The sequence below is a fragment of the Dendrobium catenatum genome, unplaced genomic scaffold (assembly GCF_001605985.2).
Source record: "Dendrobium catenatum unplaced genomic scaffold, ASM160598v2 fragScaff_scaffold_1608, whole genome shotgun sequence".
NCBI classification, from domain to species: domain Eukaryota; kingdom Viridiplantae; phylum Streptophyta; class Magnoliopsida; order Asparagales; family Orchidaceae; genus Dendrobium; species Dendrobium catenatum.
The window spans coordinates 5,313,028-5,332,688 of NW_021320070.1; the positions used below are offsets into that span (position 1 = coordinate 5,313,028).

Consider the following 19,661-nt stretch of genomic DNA (forward strand, 5'->3'; position numbering starts at 1 on the left):
TTTGGTTAAGGATTAGTTCTTTTTTAATAATAATTATCTAATTTGTGTTGCTGAGTTTTTTTTATTAATCCATGTTTTTATTACAAAAAAGGTTTTGATCCTTCCTACTGATGGAGGAACTCCATGATGAAGTGTGTATGGTAGGAGTGACAGTTGCTAACTTTATTACAGGCATGATTTTGTTATTTCATGAGTATTGGACAAATTTATGGAGGGGTTCAAGTCTAGATAAGTCAATTTCGGGTGACGGGTCGGGTTTGGGTTCGGCCCGTGATTGACCCGATATTTTTTGGGTTCGGGTCACCCTGTCTTGGTTTTATAAAAGGGTCGGTTTTCGAAACTTGTTACCAACCCGTCTCGGGTTTGGGTCAATCTGACCCGACCCAGTTAATCGTATGTACAAGAATTTTAATTATAATTTAAGGGAAAAAATGACCAAAAGTGCAAAAATGCAAAAATTCATCCTTTCAAACAACTAAACAGCAAAGTATAAGCAAATCACAAATCTATCAAATTTCTTATCAGATAGGCAGATATTAATAAGTAATAAATTCATCCTTTGCTCATTTTTTGAGTTACAAATTTACAATCTCAATTCAATTCGAGAGAAATACTAATTTACAAAGTTATAAATTTACAACCTTAATTTCAATTTAGAATAATTATTTATACAATTATACATTTATATATTGAAATGCTCCTCGAAATAACGGCTTCAAATTTGCAATGACCTGCAATAAAAACAATTATATAGTTTGCAAACTCAAATATGTAATAATAATATATTGCTCTGCTCAAATTAAACCTTTAAAATCATTAATCATTTAATCTCATAATGAGGTCATTGCGATGTAAGATGTAAGTTTAATCAATATTGACAAATTACCATCTAATGTGATAATTTATATTAACTTAATATACGTTCTTTGAATAAGAATGTAAGATAGTATATGTTATTCTAATTTAATATAAATGTCACACGGTTGTAAATTGTAATAATACATAAGAACTTACACTTATACGACTCCCATCCAATGGCCAGTGCTCACTTTCATCTTAGAAGGTTAATCATCATCGCTTCATCGCTTATACGACGACTCCCAGCTTATAAATTTCTTAGACATGTCAACATTTGATCCGACCCGAAAACCCGATCCAAAACTGACCCGAAATTGTCGGGTTTAGGTCAACCTGGTTAAAGAACGGGTCGGGTTAGGGTTTGGAATTTCGACCAGTTTATTTTTTCGGGTCGGGTCTGGGTCAACCCAAAAACCTGACACTAACCCGAAATGACCCGCGCTATTTTATAAATTAATAAATTATAAGTAAATAGCCGCGGGCATCAAGTGGGCTGATATATTCGTTCTGTCATTCTATGTCTTGACTAGCTTCTATCTAGGGTTTCTACTTTCTTTTCTCTCTTTCTCTCCGCCTCTCTAGTGTTGGAGCTCTCGTCGAGTCCGTGGTCAGCAGCACAACGGAGTCTGTGCTTACGTTTCAGTCTTTCAGACTTTCAATTCACACGTTCCCTGATCTGTTTCACTGTTTGTATCTCGTTTCTATTACCATTTTTTTATATTTTAGAAGATGGAGGTTTTGAGATTTTGTGTTCTTCATTTATTCTCTATTTCTTTGCTATGGCGTTGAGATTTTTTGAAGTTCCATGATCTCTATGTCTTTGTTAGGGCTTATCTCGGTTAGGGTTTTAATAATTTGTATAATTAATGGTTATTTTTGTGATAATATTGTTGGTTATGGTGTTTAACCAACATATTGATTTGTCTCTACTCTCTAGCTAGCCCGGTTTGAACTTTTGCAGATGCCAGAAGCCAGTCAAGCCATCGGAGAGGTAGAGAGAAAGAGAGAAAAGAAACTAAAAACCCTAGACAGAAGCATGTCAAGCCACGGAATGACAGAACGAATATATCAGCCTGCTCGACGCCCGTGGCTATTTACTTATAATTTATTAATTTATAAGACAGTTCGGGTCATTTTGGGTTAGTGTCTGGTTTTCGGGTAGACCCGAATCCAACCCGAAAAACTAAATGGGTCGAAATTGTAAACCCTAACCGGTCCCGTTCTTTAACCGGGTCGACCCGAGCCTGACAATTTTGGGTCAGTTTCGGATCGAGTATTCGGGTCAGATCAAATGTTGACAGGTTTATTCAAGTCATAAGATGTTATTTGGGGTAATTTTTTATTTTATTTTATTTATTTATATTTTATATTACAATAATAATAATATCATGTCTTTATCCCATTATGTGGGGTCAGCTACATGAATCATTTTTTCTCCATTATATCTTTTAAGAATCAAATTCTAATAAAAGAATGTCATTTTTAATATTTTTTTACTAAGTCTTTTTAGGTCTATCTTTACTTTTTTTTAACATATGACATCTAATACATTTACTCTCCTAATAGGGTCATCGAAAGGTTGTCATTTTACATGACCATATCATCTAAGGTGACTCTTTCTAATCTTATATGTCATTGGAGCTACTACAACTTTTTCACGAATATGCTCGTTTTGCATCCTGTCTATAAGAGTAAATTCATTCATCCACCTGAGCATTCTCATCTTAGCAACACTTAATTTAATATTATGCTTCTCTTTTAATGACCAACATTCTGTACCATAAAGCATTGTAGGTCTCACATAATGGGATAAAGACTTTATCTATTACATTTTATTTATTTATATTTTATATTACAACAATAATAATATCAAGTCTTTATCCTACTATGTGGGGTCAGTTACATGAATCATTTTTTCTCCATTATCTCTTGTTAAGAATCAAATTCTAATTAAAATCTAATAAAGAAATGTTATTTTTAATATTTTTTAACTAAGTCTTTTTAGATCTACCTCTACTTTTTTTTTTAACATATGTCAAATCTAATACATTTACTTTCCTAATAGGGTCATCGAAAGGTTGTTGTTTTACATGACCAAATCATCTAAGGTGACTCTTTCAAATCTTATATGTCATTGGAGCTACTCCAATTTTTTCACGAATATGCTCATTATGTATTCTGTCTTTAAATGTAAATTCATTAATCCACTTGAGCATTCTCATCTCAGCAATACTTAACTTAATATTATGCTTCTCTTTTAATGACCAACATTCTGTGCCATAAAGCATTGTAGGTCTCACCACCATCTTATAAATTTTTCTCTTAAATTTGAGTGGTACTTTTCTATCACACAACAAATCGAAGCATCCCTCCGCTTCAACCATCCAACTTGAATTCTAATAATAATATCCTCACCTATGTCACCATCATTCTAAATAATAGAGCAAGGATATCTAAAAAAGTACATTTATTAATGACTTTGATCGCTCAAAGTCACAAACCCCCACTAAATCTATTACTACTAAAATTACACCATGTATTCGTAAATATTAGTTTTTATATTAATATTGAATATTGATTGCGCAAGCCCATTATTTTATGATTTGGATGTGAGAGATAGTGTTGTGGATGTAGGTGTTGGTGAGTCAAAGTAACAAACAAATATGTTATTGGCTTGTGTTTAGGGTTGACTATCGACAAGTCGAAGGTTGGTTGTCAGCTTTGGTGTTGGATTGGCAAATAACAAGCATGGGGGTTGGTCGATGGTGTATGGCTAGCTAATAATGTGCGTGAGGTGCTTTGGATGCAAGTTCATATTTTAAAAATAAAGAAATATCTATAAAAAAAAAAATTTAAAGTGATTGAATTTTTTAATAAAAAATAAAAGGACTTATAAAAGTAATGCTTATCAAACCCTAAAGATGAGACTCTTAAAGATAAAATATAAAAGCATAGGATACTTTGATATTTAATAACATTAAAATACATAGCATACTATACATGTGAATCACAACATGTGTTACATTCAATGATTGTCACATTATTATATTTGATTAAAAATATAAATAATCCTTATATCATTTACATGTGTTGTGAAAAAATTAAAGGAAAACATTTAGGCCATTTAAGTCAAACTCACACACACAACGCATACACATAGACTCGAACCTTGGACCTCTTAGTTTGAAGCCTTAGCTCTCAACTAATAGGCCAAGGAGAGTTGTGTCAAAACGTCATTCAATCGTTCACATTGTTAAGAATAGAAATGAGAAAGAATATACATATAATATTTTTTTATGTTAAATATAGAATTTAATTGAAGATAAATTATTATTTGATATGAGTATTTTGAAATGAAAAATATTCACTTAGAGATGCTTTAAGCAGTAAGCACCCGAAACCTATAGCTGTATTTTGATATTTTATGTCAGCTAAAATGGTGTCGGAAACCAAGCCGACTCCTTCAGCGTCCGGTCAGTCCCGAAGCTGATAGCTTAGCTGCTCCGGCGATCATGGCACAGCTCTTCTACCGTACTTGTTCTCTGAGTCCTCTACATTCTCCTCCCTCCTTCTCCTCTTCCAAAACCCAAACCCTCTTTGCCCCCATTACACCCTCTCCCTTCCCCTACCCTCTTCCTTTCTCATCCTCATCGTCCAAGCTGTTTTGCCTTGATCCGTTACGGTTCCAGTCTCCGCGCTTCTCCTCTTCCTCCTCTTTCGATCGGATCAAACCTTATCTCCAATCCGAATGGGAGCCAATCCTTAAGGGATGGGTGTGCAGCGTCGTTTCCGTCTGCTGCCTGTCCGTCGCTGTTCCTAAGGCCGGGCAGATACCGTCGATCTTGACGTCGGTTGGATCCGACCGGATGGTCGCTGAGGGGTTGGCCTTGGCTACTCTAGCCTTCGCTCGATCAGCCGCGACTTACCTTCAGCATGCTTTCCTATGGGAGGCAGCTTTGGGAGCTGCGTTCAGGATTAGGGCCTACGTCTTTGGCAGGGTCATTGAGAGCGATCTAGGTTTCTTCGAGGGAAACGCGGGAGTGGAAGCTGGAGATGTTGCTCACAGGCTCACATCCGAGGCATCGGATGTCGCAGATATGTTGTACTCTCTTTTGAATGTAAGTGTTGCTCTGTCTAAGCTGGTTTGTAGTTTCATGCCAATTAAGATCAATAATGTGGCGCGATATTTTTATGGGAGATTTACATACATACCACTTAATACTATTCTATTTACATATTTAACACCTAAAACTTTAATATTACATACATACCACCCATAGTTCATTTTCATACCAAATATGAGTGGTAGAAATGAAATATATGAGTGGTAGGAAAGAAATATAAGTGGTATATTTGATATTGAAATAATATAGAGTGGTATGCATGTAATATTAAAGTTTTAGGTGTTAGATATGTAAATAGGATGTTATAAAGTGGTATGTATGTAAATTTCCCTATTTTTATTTATGCTTATGATTGATCGAGGTTCTTTGCAGAAAGGTTGTACCCGTCACTTGTTTTGAATGGTTTTCTTTTGTGACTTTGTTCTTCCATAACATCTAATGATTTGATTTTTTTTTAATGGAAAATAGACTGTTGTACCGAATACCCTGCAGTTTTTGGTGATGGCTACTCAGATGGTGATGTTGAGTCCACCTCTTGCATTTGTATCAGCTTTGGTAGGTTGTATGTCTGAAATTCCATTCTAGTTCTGCGATGCATTTTATTGATGATCAAGCCTTTTATAGACTGATTTCAATATTATTGCAAATTTATGCTTTGACGGAAGGGGGTTCCATGTTTGTTGCTTGTCATTGGCTACCTTGGTGAAAGGCTTCGGGGCATATCAAGAAGGGCACAGATAACTGCCGCCAAGCTTTCTTCCTATGTTAATGAGGTTTGTTTAAGTTCTGTTTTTTATTATGTCCATAGCTCTTTTCTCTCCTTCTCTGCTTTTATTGTGTTGATGCATTAATTGAATCACTAATGAGCTGGTATTTAGTTTAACAATCCAGGTACTTCCATTGATGCTTGTTGTGAAAGCAAACAATGGAGAGCTGAACGAGAACCTACATTTTTGTAGGCTTGCCCATGATGATCTGATAGCACGCCTAGGAAAGAAGAAGCTGAAGGCTGTCATACCTCAGATTGTGCAGGTCATATATATAGGAGGTCTGATAGTTCTCCATGCGATTTCGCTGAATGCTTTGAAGGGTTCAATGGATGGATCTAGACTCCTCTCATTTACAATGTCGCTGGCGCTTTTGATCGATCCTATCCAGGTAGCAACAAAATCTGTCAAAGTTATCCATTCAACTAAGCTTTTTTTTTTTTGGTAACCTTTTCATATTTCTGTCTTTTATGTTTGAATCTGTTATAGATTTATATTCGTTTGTAAATTAAAGAAACTTTTGATGTTTAAATTAGAGGCTTTTGAGTTTAAATATAGGTACTTCCTGATAATCATATTATCAACAAGTGGTGCTGTTTTTTCATTTGTTACAGGATAAAAATGAAAGGAAAACTTAGCAAGAAGTATAATTCACCCCTAACTTCTTTATTATTTTGATGGATTGAAGTTGAAATTTATAAACATAAAGCCCATGATAAGCTGAGTTCCATGCATCAAATTGCTAATAATAAAGATAAAAAGTCTTTATGATGTGGCACAAGGTGTCAATGCAAGAGGTGGATCAACCATTGGAGCTCAGAGCAAGAAGATTGTTTTTTTGACAGAATTGACTAGCTTTTACTTGCATGTTTTAGAGCATATGTGTTATTTGAGGGCCTATGTGTTTGTAATATTAAGTTTAGGACATTTGTGATTTTGAGAAAAAAAATGAATTTGAAATTAGAAATGTTTGATTTTTTAATTCAAAATTTTGAATTTGAAATTTGATTTTTCAAAGATACGAGGGAAATTATTTGTAAAATTCATAGAAAGTAATTATTTGATAATTAAAATAATCAAATAACCATTTTACACATGATTGGTATGCCGCCGCTCATTGGATTGGTTGTTATGGGAGGCTACATATGTGTAACCCGCTGCTCCTTCCCATATATACACTTGGACGTGTCTACATCCCCACCAAATCCCATTTTCATTATCTTTCACTTTATTTTGAATGTCAAGTGATTTAAGAACCTATACAATTGAAAGAAGGATTAATGTCTATTTGAAGAAATTTCTTGTTCATTCCAAGTGAGAATGAAGGTTAGGTGGTTAATCACTCTTTTGAAGAGATTGGTTGATCTCTTCAAACCTAATCACTCTGGTCAGTGACTGGTTTTATGTTTTTATAAATTTCTTTTATTTTTTGATGTAGATCTCTTCTCTTAACTCTCCTCAATAATATCAAATCATTTCCTCCACAAAATCCCGAGCAAAATCCTCTTAGAAGCTATCGGCCATAGATCGCACAAACAAGATCTAATTTTGTTGCATTGATCATTTGAACATCTTAAATCTCTTGAAAATTTGTGAAAAACTTTGACTTCTGTGAAAAACTTTATCTACTTGGTCTTATTAATGTTGAATTTATGCATGACACAAACTTTGACTTCATCTTATACAGGGTATGGGAAAGGCATTCAATGAGTTAAAAGAAGGGGAGCCAGCTGTTGAGCGCCTGTTTGAGCTGGCACAATTCCACAATAAAGTACTGTTTCTTCATCACTTTTCTTTTGATAGATTTGTGTATTAGATATGTGCAACTTCTCATTCAAGTTACAAATCATGAGGTTTAAATGTTGGTGTGAAGTCGCTAGGAATTTTAAGTTTTGTCATTATTTTTTAGCAACGAAAGGAAAGGGTCCCAGAAAATATGGCATGCTTTAAGGACTTCACCCCAAAAGCTATGCCTGAAATTCTTTTTAATTGGTAAATTTCACACATTCCTAATGCACTTAATCTATAATTATTTATTAATGAAATTGTTATTAAAATGATCAAATAAAAAGATATTCAAGAATAAAATTATTAGGGCGTTATATCTTTAGTTGGTGGATCAAATTTATCCTGACAAGGAAAATATTGTTGTAGGTTCATTCGCATATGATTTTGCATATATTATAGTCCATTCTTTTTCTTATATGAAGATATATTCTTTATTAAACAACTTTATTATTAATTATGATTTATGATGAGCACTTGACTTCTGGTAATCCTTTCTGTAAAAGTCACTAATAAGGATTGGGATGGAACAACTTATTTAAATTTTTTGTAATTGATATCCTGCTTTGTAACCCTTTGGAAAATTATTTAACTAAATTCCACATATTTGTAAGATCCACAAAAGCTCCATTCATTGATCGCTATAGCTAAGTTAAATCATATAAACTTGCCACAAGCCTTCTGAATCTGCTTATCCAATCACTATATAATTAATTATACTTTTTTCAATATAGTTTTCATTGCGTAGTATTGGATAAATGACAAAATGATCACAAATTGAGAATCAACAAACTTATATAGGCTTATATTTATAATTTAAAGATGTCAGTTTCAAAGTTAAAAGGATCAAGCAATTGTCCATTAACTCTGGAACATCATAATGTAAACTATACAGATGTTGTCTGGGGCTCTTATAAACAGCATCTTCTCATTTCTGATGTGACTTATCGTGATCTTGCTGTTAATATTTGGATTCCTATATTAGTAATCGTGTTTTAAAGTTATTTTTTCCTTGATGCTTATTTGTTGTTAAGCTAATATTTCATTTAATAGTATTAGAAGCCTTAGTTAAATATTTACTTTTTTCCTCCTAGTGCTACAGCAACGATTCTTGCTTTTTTCTTTTCATCATAAAATAGTGAGAATGTTGCAGGAGAAGATCGTGAGAGTGTAGCAGCAGAAGTTGAAACTAACATATCCATTTTCATCAGATACTTAGTAAATCCATGGTTATACTTTTCAACAAGTAATAAACTATTGCTTAACCATTGTATGAACACTTTAAGTATATTGTCATCCTTTTTTAACGATTATAGACATTTTACACCAGTGTTATTGATAGTAACATTTGGTTTGGAAAAGTTGCATGCATTGTATCATGGGTTTGTATCTTGCTTTATCACAACAACAACAACAACAAGCTTTAATCCCACTACATGGGGTCAGCTACATGAATCCTTTTTTTTCCATTGTGTCCTATTAAGAAACAAATTCTCATTTAAATTTAATAAAGAAATTTCATTTCTAATATTTTCTAACCAAGCCTTTTTAGGTCGACCTCTATCTTTCTTTACATTATATCTACTTTCCTAACCATGTCATCTGAAGTCCGCCGTTTTACCGCTTAATTGAAATTTTGGTAGTGTGCTTAATCTGTAGCCAGTAGCATATACTATTTAATTAGAGACTTAGCATATTAAATGTAGGTATCTCTATGGGAGAGTGTACTAATGATTGTTTGAAGATATGTATTTCCAACATATTTGATTTTAGTTTGGTGTTTACAAAATTAAATTTCATAGGATAAATTTGATTTTATATGCCCATAATAGCAAAAATTGAATAAATATGACAGCATTTTGTGTTAAGCCATCCATTGACATTTTGATCCCATGGCTAGGATTGGAATCCATGGTAGGCTCACCTATTAAATCCTAGCCGTCCCTTGGCATTTTGATCCCATGGCTAAGATGGAAATCCGTGGGAGGTTCACCTGGATCACGCTGATCTCCTTCCATATTTAGATGACTGATTTTGGAAGGATTTTATTATAGCAATAAAGCATTATTCTATAATTATTTGTTTCTTTATTAAAATATCTTGTATAGATCTATAAATAGTGACAAGTTTTCCTCTCCAATTCTCTAAATTTAACATGGTATCAGATCCTTCATTGTCATTGCCAGAATTCTGAATTTTTTGTACTTTCGTGCCTTCATTGCCAGCCTTCCCTTGTTGTCGTTATCCTATCTATAACCAACAAAGCCTTTATTACTTCCCTACTTGATATAGCCTTCATTGTTGCCCTTTTTCATCACAATGTCTGAAGCAAATTCCTCCCAAAGCTTTGATCAAATAGAGAACTCCATGGTGCACCAAGGAAGAGGAGATCTCCAAAATATGCAACCTCCATATCGCTTAAATGGGAAGAATTATTTGAAGTGGTTTCAGTTTGTGAGACCTATTTGAAAGAAAAAGGAAAGATGAATCACCTCCTTGGGGTAGGACCAAAAAAAGAAGATCCTAATTTTTGCACATGGGATGAAGCAGACTCCACAATTATGCCATGGTTGGGGAATTCCATGACTCCAAAATTAGCAATGCTTTCATGTTTCTATCTACTGCAAAAGACATATGGGATGGAGCCAGGCAAACCTTTTCAAAAGCTCTGGATGATGCCCAAATCTTTGAATTAAAGCCAAGGTGGGAAGCAGAAAACAAGGAAGCAAGACCGTGACTTAATATGCCACTCTCCGTCAAAGCTTGTGGCAAGAACTTGATCACTACAGATGCATAGAGACCAAGTGTTCAGAAAATGGAGCTATTCTAAAAAACTTTATTAAGAAAAGGTAGAGTTTATGACTTTATTGCAGGATTAAATATAGAGTTTGACCAAGTTAGAGTTTAGATCCTTGGCAAAGAGGAGACGCCCTTACTAAATGAGATCATTTCTCTTATTCGTGCTAAGAAAAGCCAACGAGGCGTAATGCTATAATCAAAGATTGCTAAAGGCTCAACAATGGTGAAAGTCAAAGAGGCATCATGTAAGGAAAGAGATAAATAGTTCTCAAAACTTAGGCAAAAATTCCCTTTGGTGCAATTATTGCAAGAAATTAAGATACACAAAGGAGACATGCTGGAAGTTACATAAAAATCCTCTAAGTAATGAGTGGATTCAAAGAAATAGATAAAAGGGAACATCACAAGCTAACACAACAACAAGCCAGCCCAACTTAGAAATACAGTCCAATTTCAGAGAGCTTAACAAAGAAGATATTTATAAGCTAAAATAGCTCCTGGTATCACTTGAAAAATCATCTTCTTCTCTTGCACTTTCGGGTAGATTTCCTATATCCATTGAATTAAGTGCCTCTAGAAATCATTTGAAAGGAGTATGGATCATTGACTCATGAGTCACAGATCACACATGACATGCTCTACTATCCACTTCATTAACTACACTCTTTGCCCGAGTGATAAGAAAATCACCACTGTTGATGGTTCCCTTATCACAGTAGCAGGCCAATGATACATACCTTTTACTCCCTCCCTCACTCTCTAAAACATATGCTCCACGTACCTCAATTATCCATAAACCTAATCTCTGTACAAAAACTTACCAGTGATCATAATTGTCAAGTCCTATTTAACCCTACTTGTTACTTATTTTAGGACCATAGATTGGGGAAGAAGATTAGACTTGCTAAGGAGAGAGATGGACTGTACTATCTGAAAGAGCTGAACAAATCCACTATTATCAATAATGGCTATTATATGTTATCCTTATTTAATGGAAAATCTATTATTTTTCTTCATCATTTTATATTAGGACATTTAACTTTTGATGTCTTCAAAAATATGTACCCATAACTTTTTTACAAGTTGGAAAATGAATCTTTTCATTGTGAAACTTGTGTGTTAGCAAAGTATAAACGAGTTTCTTTTCCAAACAAAATTGAGAGATATCATATCCTCCTTTTTACCTTATTCATAGTGATATCTAGGGACCCTAAAAAATTTCTTACATCTTAGGGGCCAGATGGTTTGTATCATTCATTGATAGTTGCACTCGAGTCTTTTGAATCTTTCTGCTAAAAAATAAATCCGATGTGAGCACTATCCTTCCCATTTTTCACACCATGATTCAAAATCAATTAGGGGTAAAAATTAGAAAATTTCGTTCCGACAATGCCAAAGATTATTTTAACCAAATTTTATCCTCCTACTTTCAAAAAGAATGTATCATTCATGAGTCTTCATGCATTCATATCTAACAATAAAATGGAGTTGTAGAAAGAAAAAATGGACATCTTTTGGCCTCCACCCATGCACTTCTATTTCTCCACAATGTACCCAAATTCTACTGGGGGGAAGCCCTTCTGATTGTCAAATATCTCATAAAATGACTACCTTCAACAACCTTGGGAGTAAACTTTTTCTGTTCTTACCTGCGTGTAAGGGCCAAACTCTGCAGGTTCTTATCGTTTATGATGAAGAGGGAATGGAGGAGGGTGTTGTCTTTCCACCTTGCATACAAGGTGGGTCTTTGAGATGAGAGTTTTGTTAGACCGGTCCAGCCGGTCCTAGGGGACCGACTCGTGCGAAACAAGCGGAACTTCTCCGCCTCATGTACGCATAATCCGACCGCCCAGGTCTAACATAGCTATTCATGAAGGATTTTAAAGGGAGTTAGGAGGGAAATTTGAATGTATGGACTGTTTAGAGATTTCCTTTTGGATTATATTCATTAAAGAGTTGGTTTTCTTAGGGTTAGGGCATCTTGAATTTGGCTAAAATTTGAGATCTCTTAGGTTTTTGGGCTCTAGCGGAGTCTAGAGATTTGGGAGAGATAGATCCTCCTCTCGAATAGAGGATCAACTGTATCTTGGTATTTTATGTTTCCATTTCATCAAATAATACAAATTATCTATTGTTTTCCTAGTTTTGTGTGGCTTTTGGTGGAGACTTCTTGCTGTTTTCTAAAGATTGTTATATAATTCTTGAGTTCTACAAGTGTTTCCTATCATTAACTCAACCATGAGAGTCACTTGGTTGTAATTATTCAGACATGAGAATGAGTTTACATGCTTTTTTAACTAATTTATATGCTTTTTGGAGTGTTACAAATTGAGACAGACTTTCCTAGTAGAGCGCATACAACACTTACGAAGCAAGTGGAGTAGGTGTATTTTTATGGGATTTTTTTTATTTCAAGTAATAGGGCTACACAACTTCTTTAAATATGCTATTTAATGATGCCATGGGGAACCTACATTGGCTACAATGCCCCACCTATTTTTCATTTTTCATTTTTCATTACTTATTTATTTCTTTATTATTATAATTATTTTTCATTTTTTTATTTTGTTTTTTTATTTTATATTTTTATTACATATGTAGTATCTAATATTATTTTATTCTTCTCCCTTCCCCTTTTTTCGAAGCATTCGCATGTAAATTTGAATTCTCTGTTGGGCATAGCAAATTTTTGATGTTATAATATGAACAGAATGGGTCGACTCTTGTGAATCACATATGAAGGTTAACAACACTTAACTGTCTGGAAAAATGTAATTTCTTGCTTGTTTTATTGCCTGATCATTTTTCTGAACTGATAATTTTACTTCTTTTTAAATTCGGTTATTTTTGCTTAAAAGCTGCGCTAAGGCAGTTGAGGGAGGCAGCATATACTCTTAAAATTAATTAAAAAGAGAAATGCTGAACTAATTTTTAACTTACATTTTTTTATTCGGGTTTATATGATAATTATCTTTTTTAAAAGATTTAATATAAAGTTATTCTGCATTTTCACTTTTATGATTGATAATTTGCTTTTTCGCTATTCTCTCGAGCTAATTTATTTGAAATAAATAGTATCTAATGTTTTTTTTTATTATTATTGCATATAGGTGGTTGAGAAACCAAATGCACTTGATTTATGCCATGTCACTGGGGACATAAAATTCTCTGGTGTTACGTTTAGATATGGGGATAATATGCCTCTTATTTTAAATGAATTGGATATCCTTATCAAACGTGGTGAAAGGGTTGCTTTTATTGGTCGATCTGGAGGAGGAAAAACAACTATCGTAAAATTGCTACTTAGGCTATATGATCCTCTATATGGTTAGTTGTTCATTTATTTCATTAATTTTCTTTTTTTACAATCGTAATTTCAATATGTCAATGAATGCTATTTATTAATATGCTGCTTTTGTTCATTGTCACTGTTTGCAGAATGGTTTATTGTTAGTTGAATGGCCAATAATTTTATACTTCTGGTGCCCATATTTTTTTGCTTTTTTTTTTTTTTGCACATTCATACTATCGAATTTCTTTTTTCATATTGTAGGTGACATATTTCTTGACGACTATAATATTCAGGAGGTAAAATTGAGAAACTTAAGGGAGCACATAGTTCTGATTCCACAGGATACAGTACGTTCTTGAAAATTCTCTATTCTTCTTTTTGAGTGCTTTTTTTAGTTTAAGGTTTCCAGATCACTGAGAATACCTTCAAATAGTTGTTTAAATGATATGGCTGGAATTATACGCTTACTGGAAAATAAGAATATTTTTTATGTATTTGTTTGCTTATGGCATCTTCTAAGATTATTTTAGCTTGATCATGGCATTAAATCATTATATTATTCATTTTTCCTTAGCAGATGATGGTTCTGTTTACAGAAAGGAATTTTGTTAATTAGGCAAATACAAAAAAAAAAAAAAACTTTTACCTATATAGTTTTGCATTGGATGGACGTGAATGTGAATTTCGAGGAAAATGAAAAACAGACAGAATCTGACATCTTTTCCTTTCAATACAATTTAACTAAATTCAAGAAAAACAAAAAACAAAGAAATTTTATTGACCAATCAGAATTGTCTTGTAAGGCCTATAATTGCATCAAATTGGCATGTCTAATGACTCATTTGTGGTATTTGAAATCCTTGTATTTCTTTAAGATAGTCTCTTATTGGTGTAGTATTCAATGTGTAATAGATATGTACCTTTGGAGGAGGAACTGGATGACCATACATGTGCAACTTATGTCTTTCAATTTAGCTCTCTTGAGGTTGGCCTTCAAAATATTTCTTTTAGTAAGGTAGCATCAATTTATTTGCTGATTCTTACTAATGCTAGGTAATGATGTTGGAATTGAAAAAAAAAAAAAAAAAAACTTAACCGACTTTTATCTTTGAATTGTCAAAGAAAAAATGATTTCTTTCTTTAATTTAAACTCTTTGCTTCGGTCAGATATGAGTTATGCCTATCCTTATTGATACGAAATAAAAAAAATGGATTTAAACTTTGTTTTTGAGAATGAAAGGAGAGAGAGAGAGAACTCTCTTTAAGGAGCTCGACAAACTAGCCCCAAAATTAGAATTGGCACATGGAAGTCGGAGGATTTGTGATAGCATTGGTGATGCCATTGGTTACTGTTTTAGGTTTTGGCTGGTTGCGATGGTTTAGTTCCATGCAGCATAGGGGAAGATGAGACCCTTAATTTCATTAAAGCAAATTGGCTAAAAACTGGATATTATATATATATATATATATATATATATATATATATATATCTAGTTTCTGAATATGGATTTAGAGAATAGTGGTTGGATAAAGGTAGGTTGAGAAGGAGAGGTGATAGGGATGGAGATAGAAGATTAAGTTCGAGGATATAGGGAGAGAAGGGGTATGAGAGAGAGCTATGACCGAGGTGTGAGGCAGGAAAGAGGAGAGGAGTTAGAGAAAAAGAACATAAGATAGGAGAATTCTAATAACAACTCAATCATTCAATCCGTAATAATAAAGTCCTAGGATCTCATTAATAGAAAAGAAAAAAACACATAAGAATAATTATAAAAAAAGTCCTAAACAAATTTAAAAAAAGTTCCCCTAAATAGATAAACTAAAAACGTTTATACTATGTTATTTCGAAGCACAACAATTATTTTAGCCAAAAAAAAAGAACATCTCATCATCTTTATTGAACATGTCTTAATCAATGTGATTCTGTATGATATTATGGATCCTTTAATAAATTCTAACAGCTAAAGTGAGTGAACCATTTTAGATGTTACTAATTCTACTCCTTTATTATTTTTTGTAGCATCCAATATTTTTTATCCCCCAATAAATTGGAGTAAGCTCATGTTGATTTTAATATGAATAATGTTACTTTCATACTCAATTGAATGCTTCAACTTCATCATGTTTGACTTTATCCCAACACTGTGTTTGATGTATAGTACTCCATTCATTTTTGTTTGAGCCCAACACAAGCTCTATTTTTCATAAATCCTTTTTAACATTATTTAACCATTTTATCTTGGTCTATCCATTTCCACCTAACTTTTAAAATTAGTTCTATCCATCCCTATTATTGATGCTTGCTATATTATCCATTGTGCATGATTGGGCCAGCTAATTATTTTTTTTGATATTTTATTACCAATATGTGCCAGTCTCACCATCACTCAAAAAGAATTGTTAATCACTATCCTTTTTGTTTTATCGCAAATTCTCATATCTTCCATACTCATCTTGCTATTCGTGACTTTGTTGTTAGCCGCACTCAAATTCATATATTATGGGTGGCCTGGTTGAAATTTTTTAATATTTATCTTAAAGTCTTCCTAATGTTCTCTTAATTGATAGAACTATTAATGCACTTTTCTATTTTAATCGTATTATTGTAATTTTATATTTTTTTTGTCATTGATACACCTATTCTTTTGTATGATATATACAAAATATATCAAGTTATCATACGTGAAGTTCACTTGATCTTTAACAAGATGGAGTAGTAATTTTCTTCTAACAAATAACATGCACCAAAATACTCAACTTTGAATATCTTTTAGAAACATCCTAATAAAAATACAGAAATTTAATTCTTTATTTTATCCTTGAATATTCTATTGTGATATATTTGATGTGAAGATTTTTAAAATATTGAAGTGAAGATTTCTAAAAGAGTGAAGTGAAGATGTTTTTTTAAAATTTCTCTTAAAATATTCAATAAATTTTTCTTGATTTCTTTTAAAAAACATCTTCACTTCACTCTAATACATCTAATTTTATTAAAGTCTTTAGATCTAATTTATCTTTTTTTATTCTTTTTATTTCTCTCGTTTTTTTCATTTCGAAGCACCTAGCATATTATATAAATCATCAACAGCTATACATTTTATTTTGTTAACTATCCTTTTGTTTGAAAACTTCTAGCTTTGTGGTAATTGTTGACTCTATAAAAATTTATTTTTTACGTTTCTTTGAAAGCACGCATATTTACCTGCATAACAAATCATATACCTTCACGCTTTACTGCAAAATCTCCTTTTGTATGATCTATTCTTAGACTTCCATGACTGTTTTTTTAGTGCAACTACATATCCTATCCTACCCCAGATCTATTTGGTTCAAATTCAACACTATGGTGTACCTATATTATGACCAAGCTTGAAAGATCTAAGACATTTCATCTTTTTAATTTAGACAATCCTCTTCTGGCATAACTATTTTTTTTATTATTTGATTCATACTTGCATACATTTTTAAGAAAAAAAAATTATTATTAGGATGTCCTAACATGATTTGCATCAAAACAGGTCATGAATTTGTCATGAGATTAGTGCTACTCTTAGATATCACTTGTAGCTTTAATGTCGGCAAAAATCTAAGGACATTGAAGCCTGCCCTGATGCAAATCACGTTAGAACATCTTGATGCATTTTTTTTTTTCCATTTATTACAACTCCTCAACTTGTTGGGTCAAACTATCTCCTGAAATCAATCTTATGATATTTGTGAAAGGTTTTTTCCCACTAGTGAAAAAAAAATACATTTTTATAGCTTCTTTACAAAACAAAAAGGGTAACTTCGTCCATCTTTTTCTTAGACAATGATTAATTACCTTCTTGTTTTAGCCTATTTATCGCTATATAGATGCTATTTTTAGGCACTGTAGCAGAAAATATTGGCTATAAAGATGCTTCCGGAAAATTAGACATGGAATGTGTTGAGAATGCTGCAAAGATAGCCAATGCTGATGAGTTCATTAGGGAACTTCCAAATGGCTACCAGACAAATATTGGGTTAAGGGGCTCTCTTTTAAGTGGCGGTCAAAGGCAAAGGTGGAACAAAATTTTTTTTTTATATATTTAAATTCCTCTTTTGCAAAATTTTATTGATTGATTTCACTACGCTTTGTTTGAATTGCAGGATTGCCATTGCAAGAGCATTGTATCGGAAGTCCTCAATATTGATTTTAGATGAAGCAACTTCTGCACTAGACAGCAAGTCTGAGCAATTATTCAGTCAAGCTCTGGAGCCTTTAATGACAAATAACACTGTGAGTGTAATAAACTAGTATCTGAAAGAGTAGATTCATTTTAAATACAATCTTTTTTATGGAATGGCATTTTCTTTGTGCTTGAATTTTTCATTGTTTGCAAAGGTTTGTTGGACTTTAAAATAAGTGAAACCCCTATGTAACTAAACATTACATCAAACTAACTTAATAAATTCCTTAAAATAAAATGATATAATGCACCAAAAAGCTATCTAAGAACTATGAAACCTTCTGAGATCATATTCATGGCTTTTAATGATATATGATTCGTTTGGGACGGCTTTTGTATTGCTTCATAAAGCAGTTTTTTAGTACAAAAATTTAATTTTTGAACTATAAAGCTGTTTTAAGAAGCAATAAAAAAATCGTCCCAAACAACGCCGTAATTTCTCAAGAGCGGACAACTTGAAAAGAAAAGCATTCTGCAACTGCATGATAAAACTTTGGGGGAATTATATACATTATATTTAAATTTGTCTATTTATAGTACCAACACCGATGTAATTTTTTCACATGTTACAATCAAACTATTGAAAATTTGATGAAAGCAAAAAATATAGGTTGGAATGTTATTGTGAATTTTGACATTTCTAATATGAAAATTGGAGATAGGATAGAGTTGTTTTGTAAATATTCTAAGACTTTTGTGTTATGTATGTAATTATTATAAAAGAGACAGATTTAAGTGCGTTTTGAATTTATAGGTTCTACACAACTCATTTTGGTCTGTTGATTGGAAGCTTAGCTACCAATTAATAGGTTCTGAATTCGAGTCTTGTGTATGCGATGTATGTGTGAGTCTGCCTTAATTAGTCTAAATGTCCCAAAAAAAAATTTATAGGTTCTTACTATGTTTGTGAATCTAGTTGTCTTTTATTTTATTTTCCCCTAACCTGGATTAGGATTTCAGGTTCTGATTATCGCGCATCGAATCGAAACGATGATGATGGCCGACAGGGTTCTCCTGGTGGAAGGAGGGAAGGTGGAGGAAGTGCCAAAATCATCCATTCTTTCACCTGATGGTCATTTAGCATCTCTTCTTAACTCGTAGGTTCACAACTATTGACTTGTTGCCTGCCTGCCTATGATGTAAATAAATTTTGTTTTCTGCTTCCAGATTTGCATTTTAGTTAGTCTTCTGAACTATCTAAAATTGCAGTTTTGCAGATACAGGAAGAAAGAATTGATTAAAGCATCTGATCGGACCTATTGTTTCTTTTGAGACATCGCATGAAAGCACAAGGTATTAAAGAATAGCTAAAGTATTACAGAGCTTTCTTTGCTTAGGAAAAATACTACATGGGTGATTTTCAGTAATTTTCATTGAGTAACAAGAGATATATAAAATAAAATAATGGTGAGATGATCAATTGATTTATTTTTTTTTTTTTTGCTTCATCCATCTTGGTGAGCATCAAATTCCTCTATGCATTGTAATTGTTGAATGCACTCACTATAATATGATTCAACCATAAGAGACATGATATTTTTTTTATTAAAGAACGGTTAAAAAATTATTGGAGCCAAACAGAACATAAACAGTTCATAGATTAGATGTAGCAACCGTGATTGATTTTGGCAAAATATTTATAAAAAAATACCAGTGAACAATGACCTTGAAAGAGTCTTAACCTGAAAAAATTATTACATGCAGCGTCCGAATGGCTTGAATAGGTTTGGACTCCAATAAAATCAAGTCCGAATGGCTTGATGTCATCAGAGTCGGGATGTGAGCTACATCTAGACTCTGCACGTAATATTTTGCAGATACA

At 32.9% G+C, this 19,661-nt stretch overlaps 1 protein-coding gene across 3 annotated transcripts; it reads left to right on the forward strand.

Annotated features, from left to right (window-relative positions):
• The first annotated feature begins 4,244 nt into the window (after positions 1 to 4,244).
• On the forward strand, positions 4,245 to 19,107 carry LOC110106781 (ABC transporter B family member 29, chloroplastic). 3 transcript variants are annotated; one of them, XM_020836971.2, is made up of 11 exons: positions 4,245 to 4,976; positions 5,475 to 5,537; positions 5,648 to 5,755; positions 5,874 to 6,140; positions 7,437 to 7,520; positions 13,444 to 13,660; positions 13,887 to 13,972; positions 17,484 to 17,671; positions 17,760 to 17,889; positions 18,800 to 18,936; positions 19,049 to 19,107. In XM_020836971.2, exons 1-11 carry the CDS (start codon positions 4,371 to 4,373, stop codon positions 19,074 to 19,076), a joined length of 1,914 nt encoding a protein of 637 aa, XP_020692630.1. In that variant the 5' UTR covers positions 4,245 to 4,370; the 3' UTR covers positions 19,077 to 19,107. The 3 variants fall into 3 exon arrangements, with proteins under 3 accessions (XP_020692630.1, XP_020692486.1, XP_020692558.1); XM_020836827.2 differs by having other exon boundaries at positions 4,246 to 4,976; positions 5,451 to 5,537; XM_020836899.2 differs by having other exon boundaries at positions 4,246 to 4,976; positions 5,451 to 5,537; positions 18,800 to 18,978; positions 19,049 to 19,067.
• Positions 19,108 to 19,661: the final 554 nt, after the last annotated feature.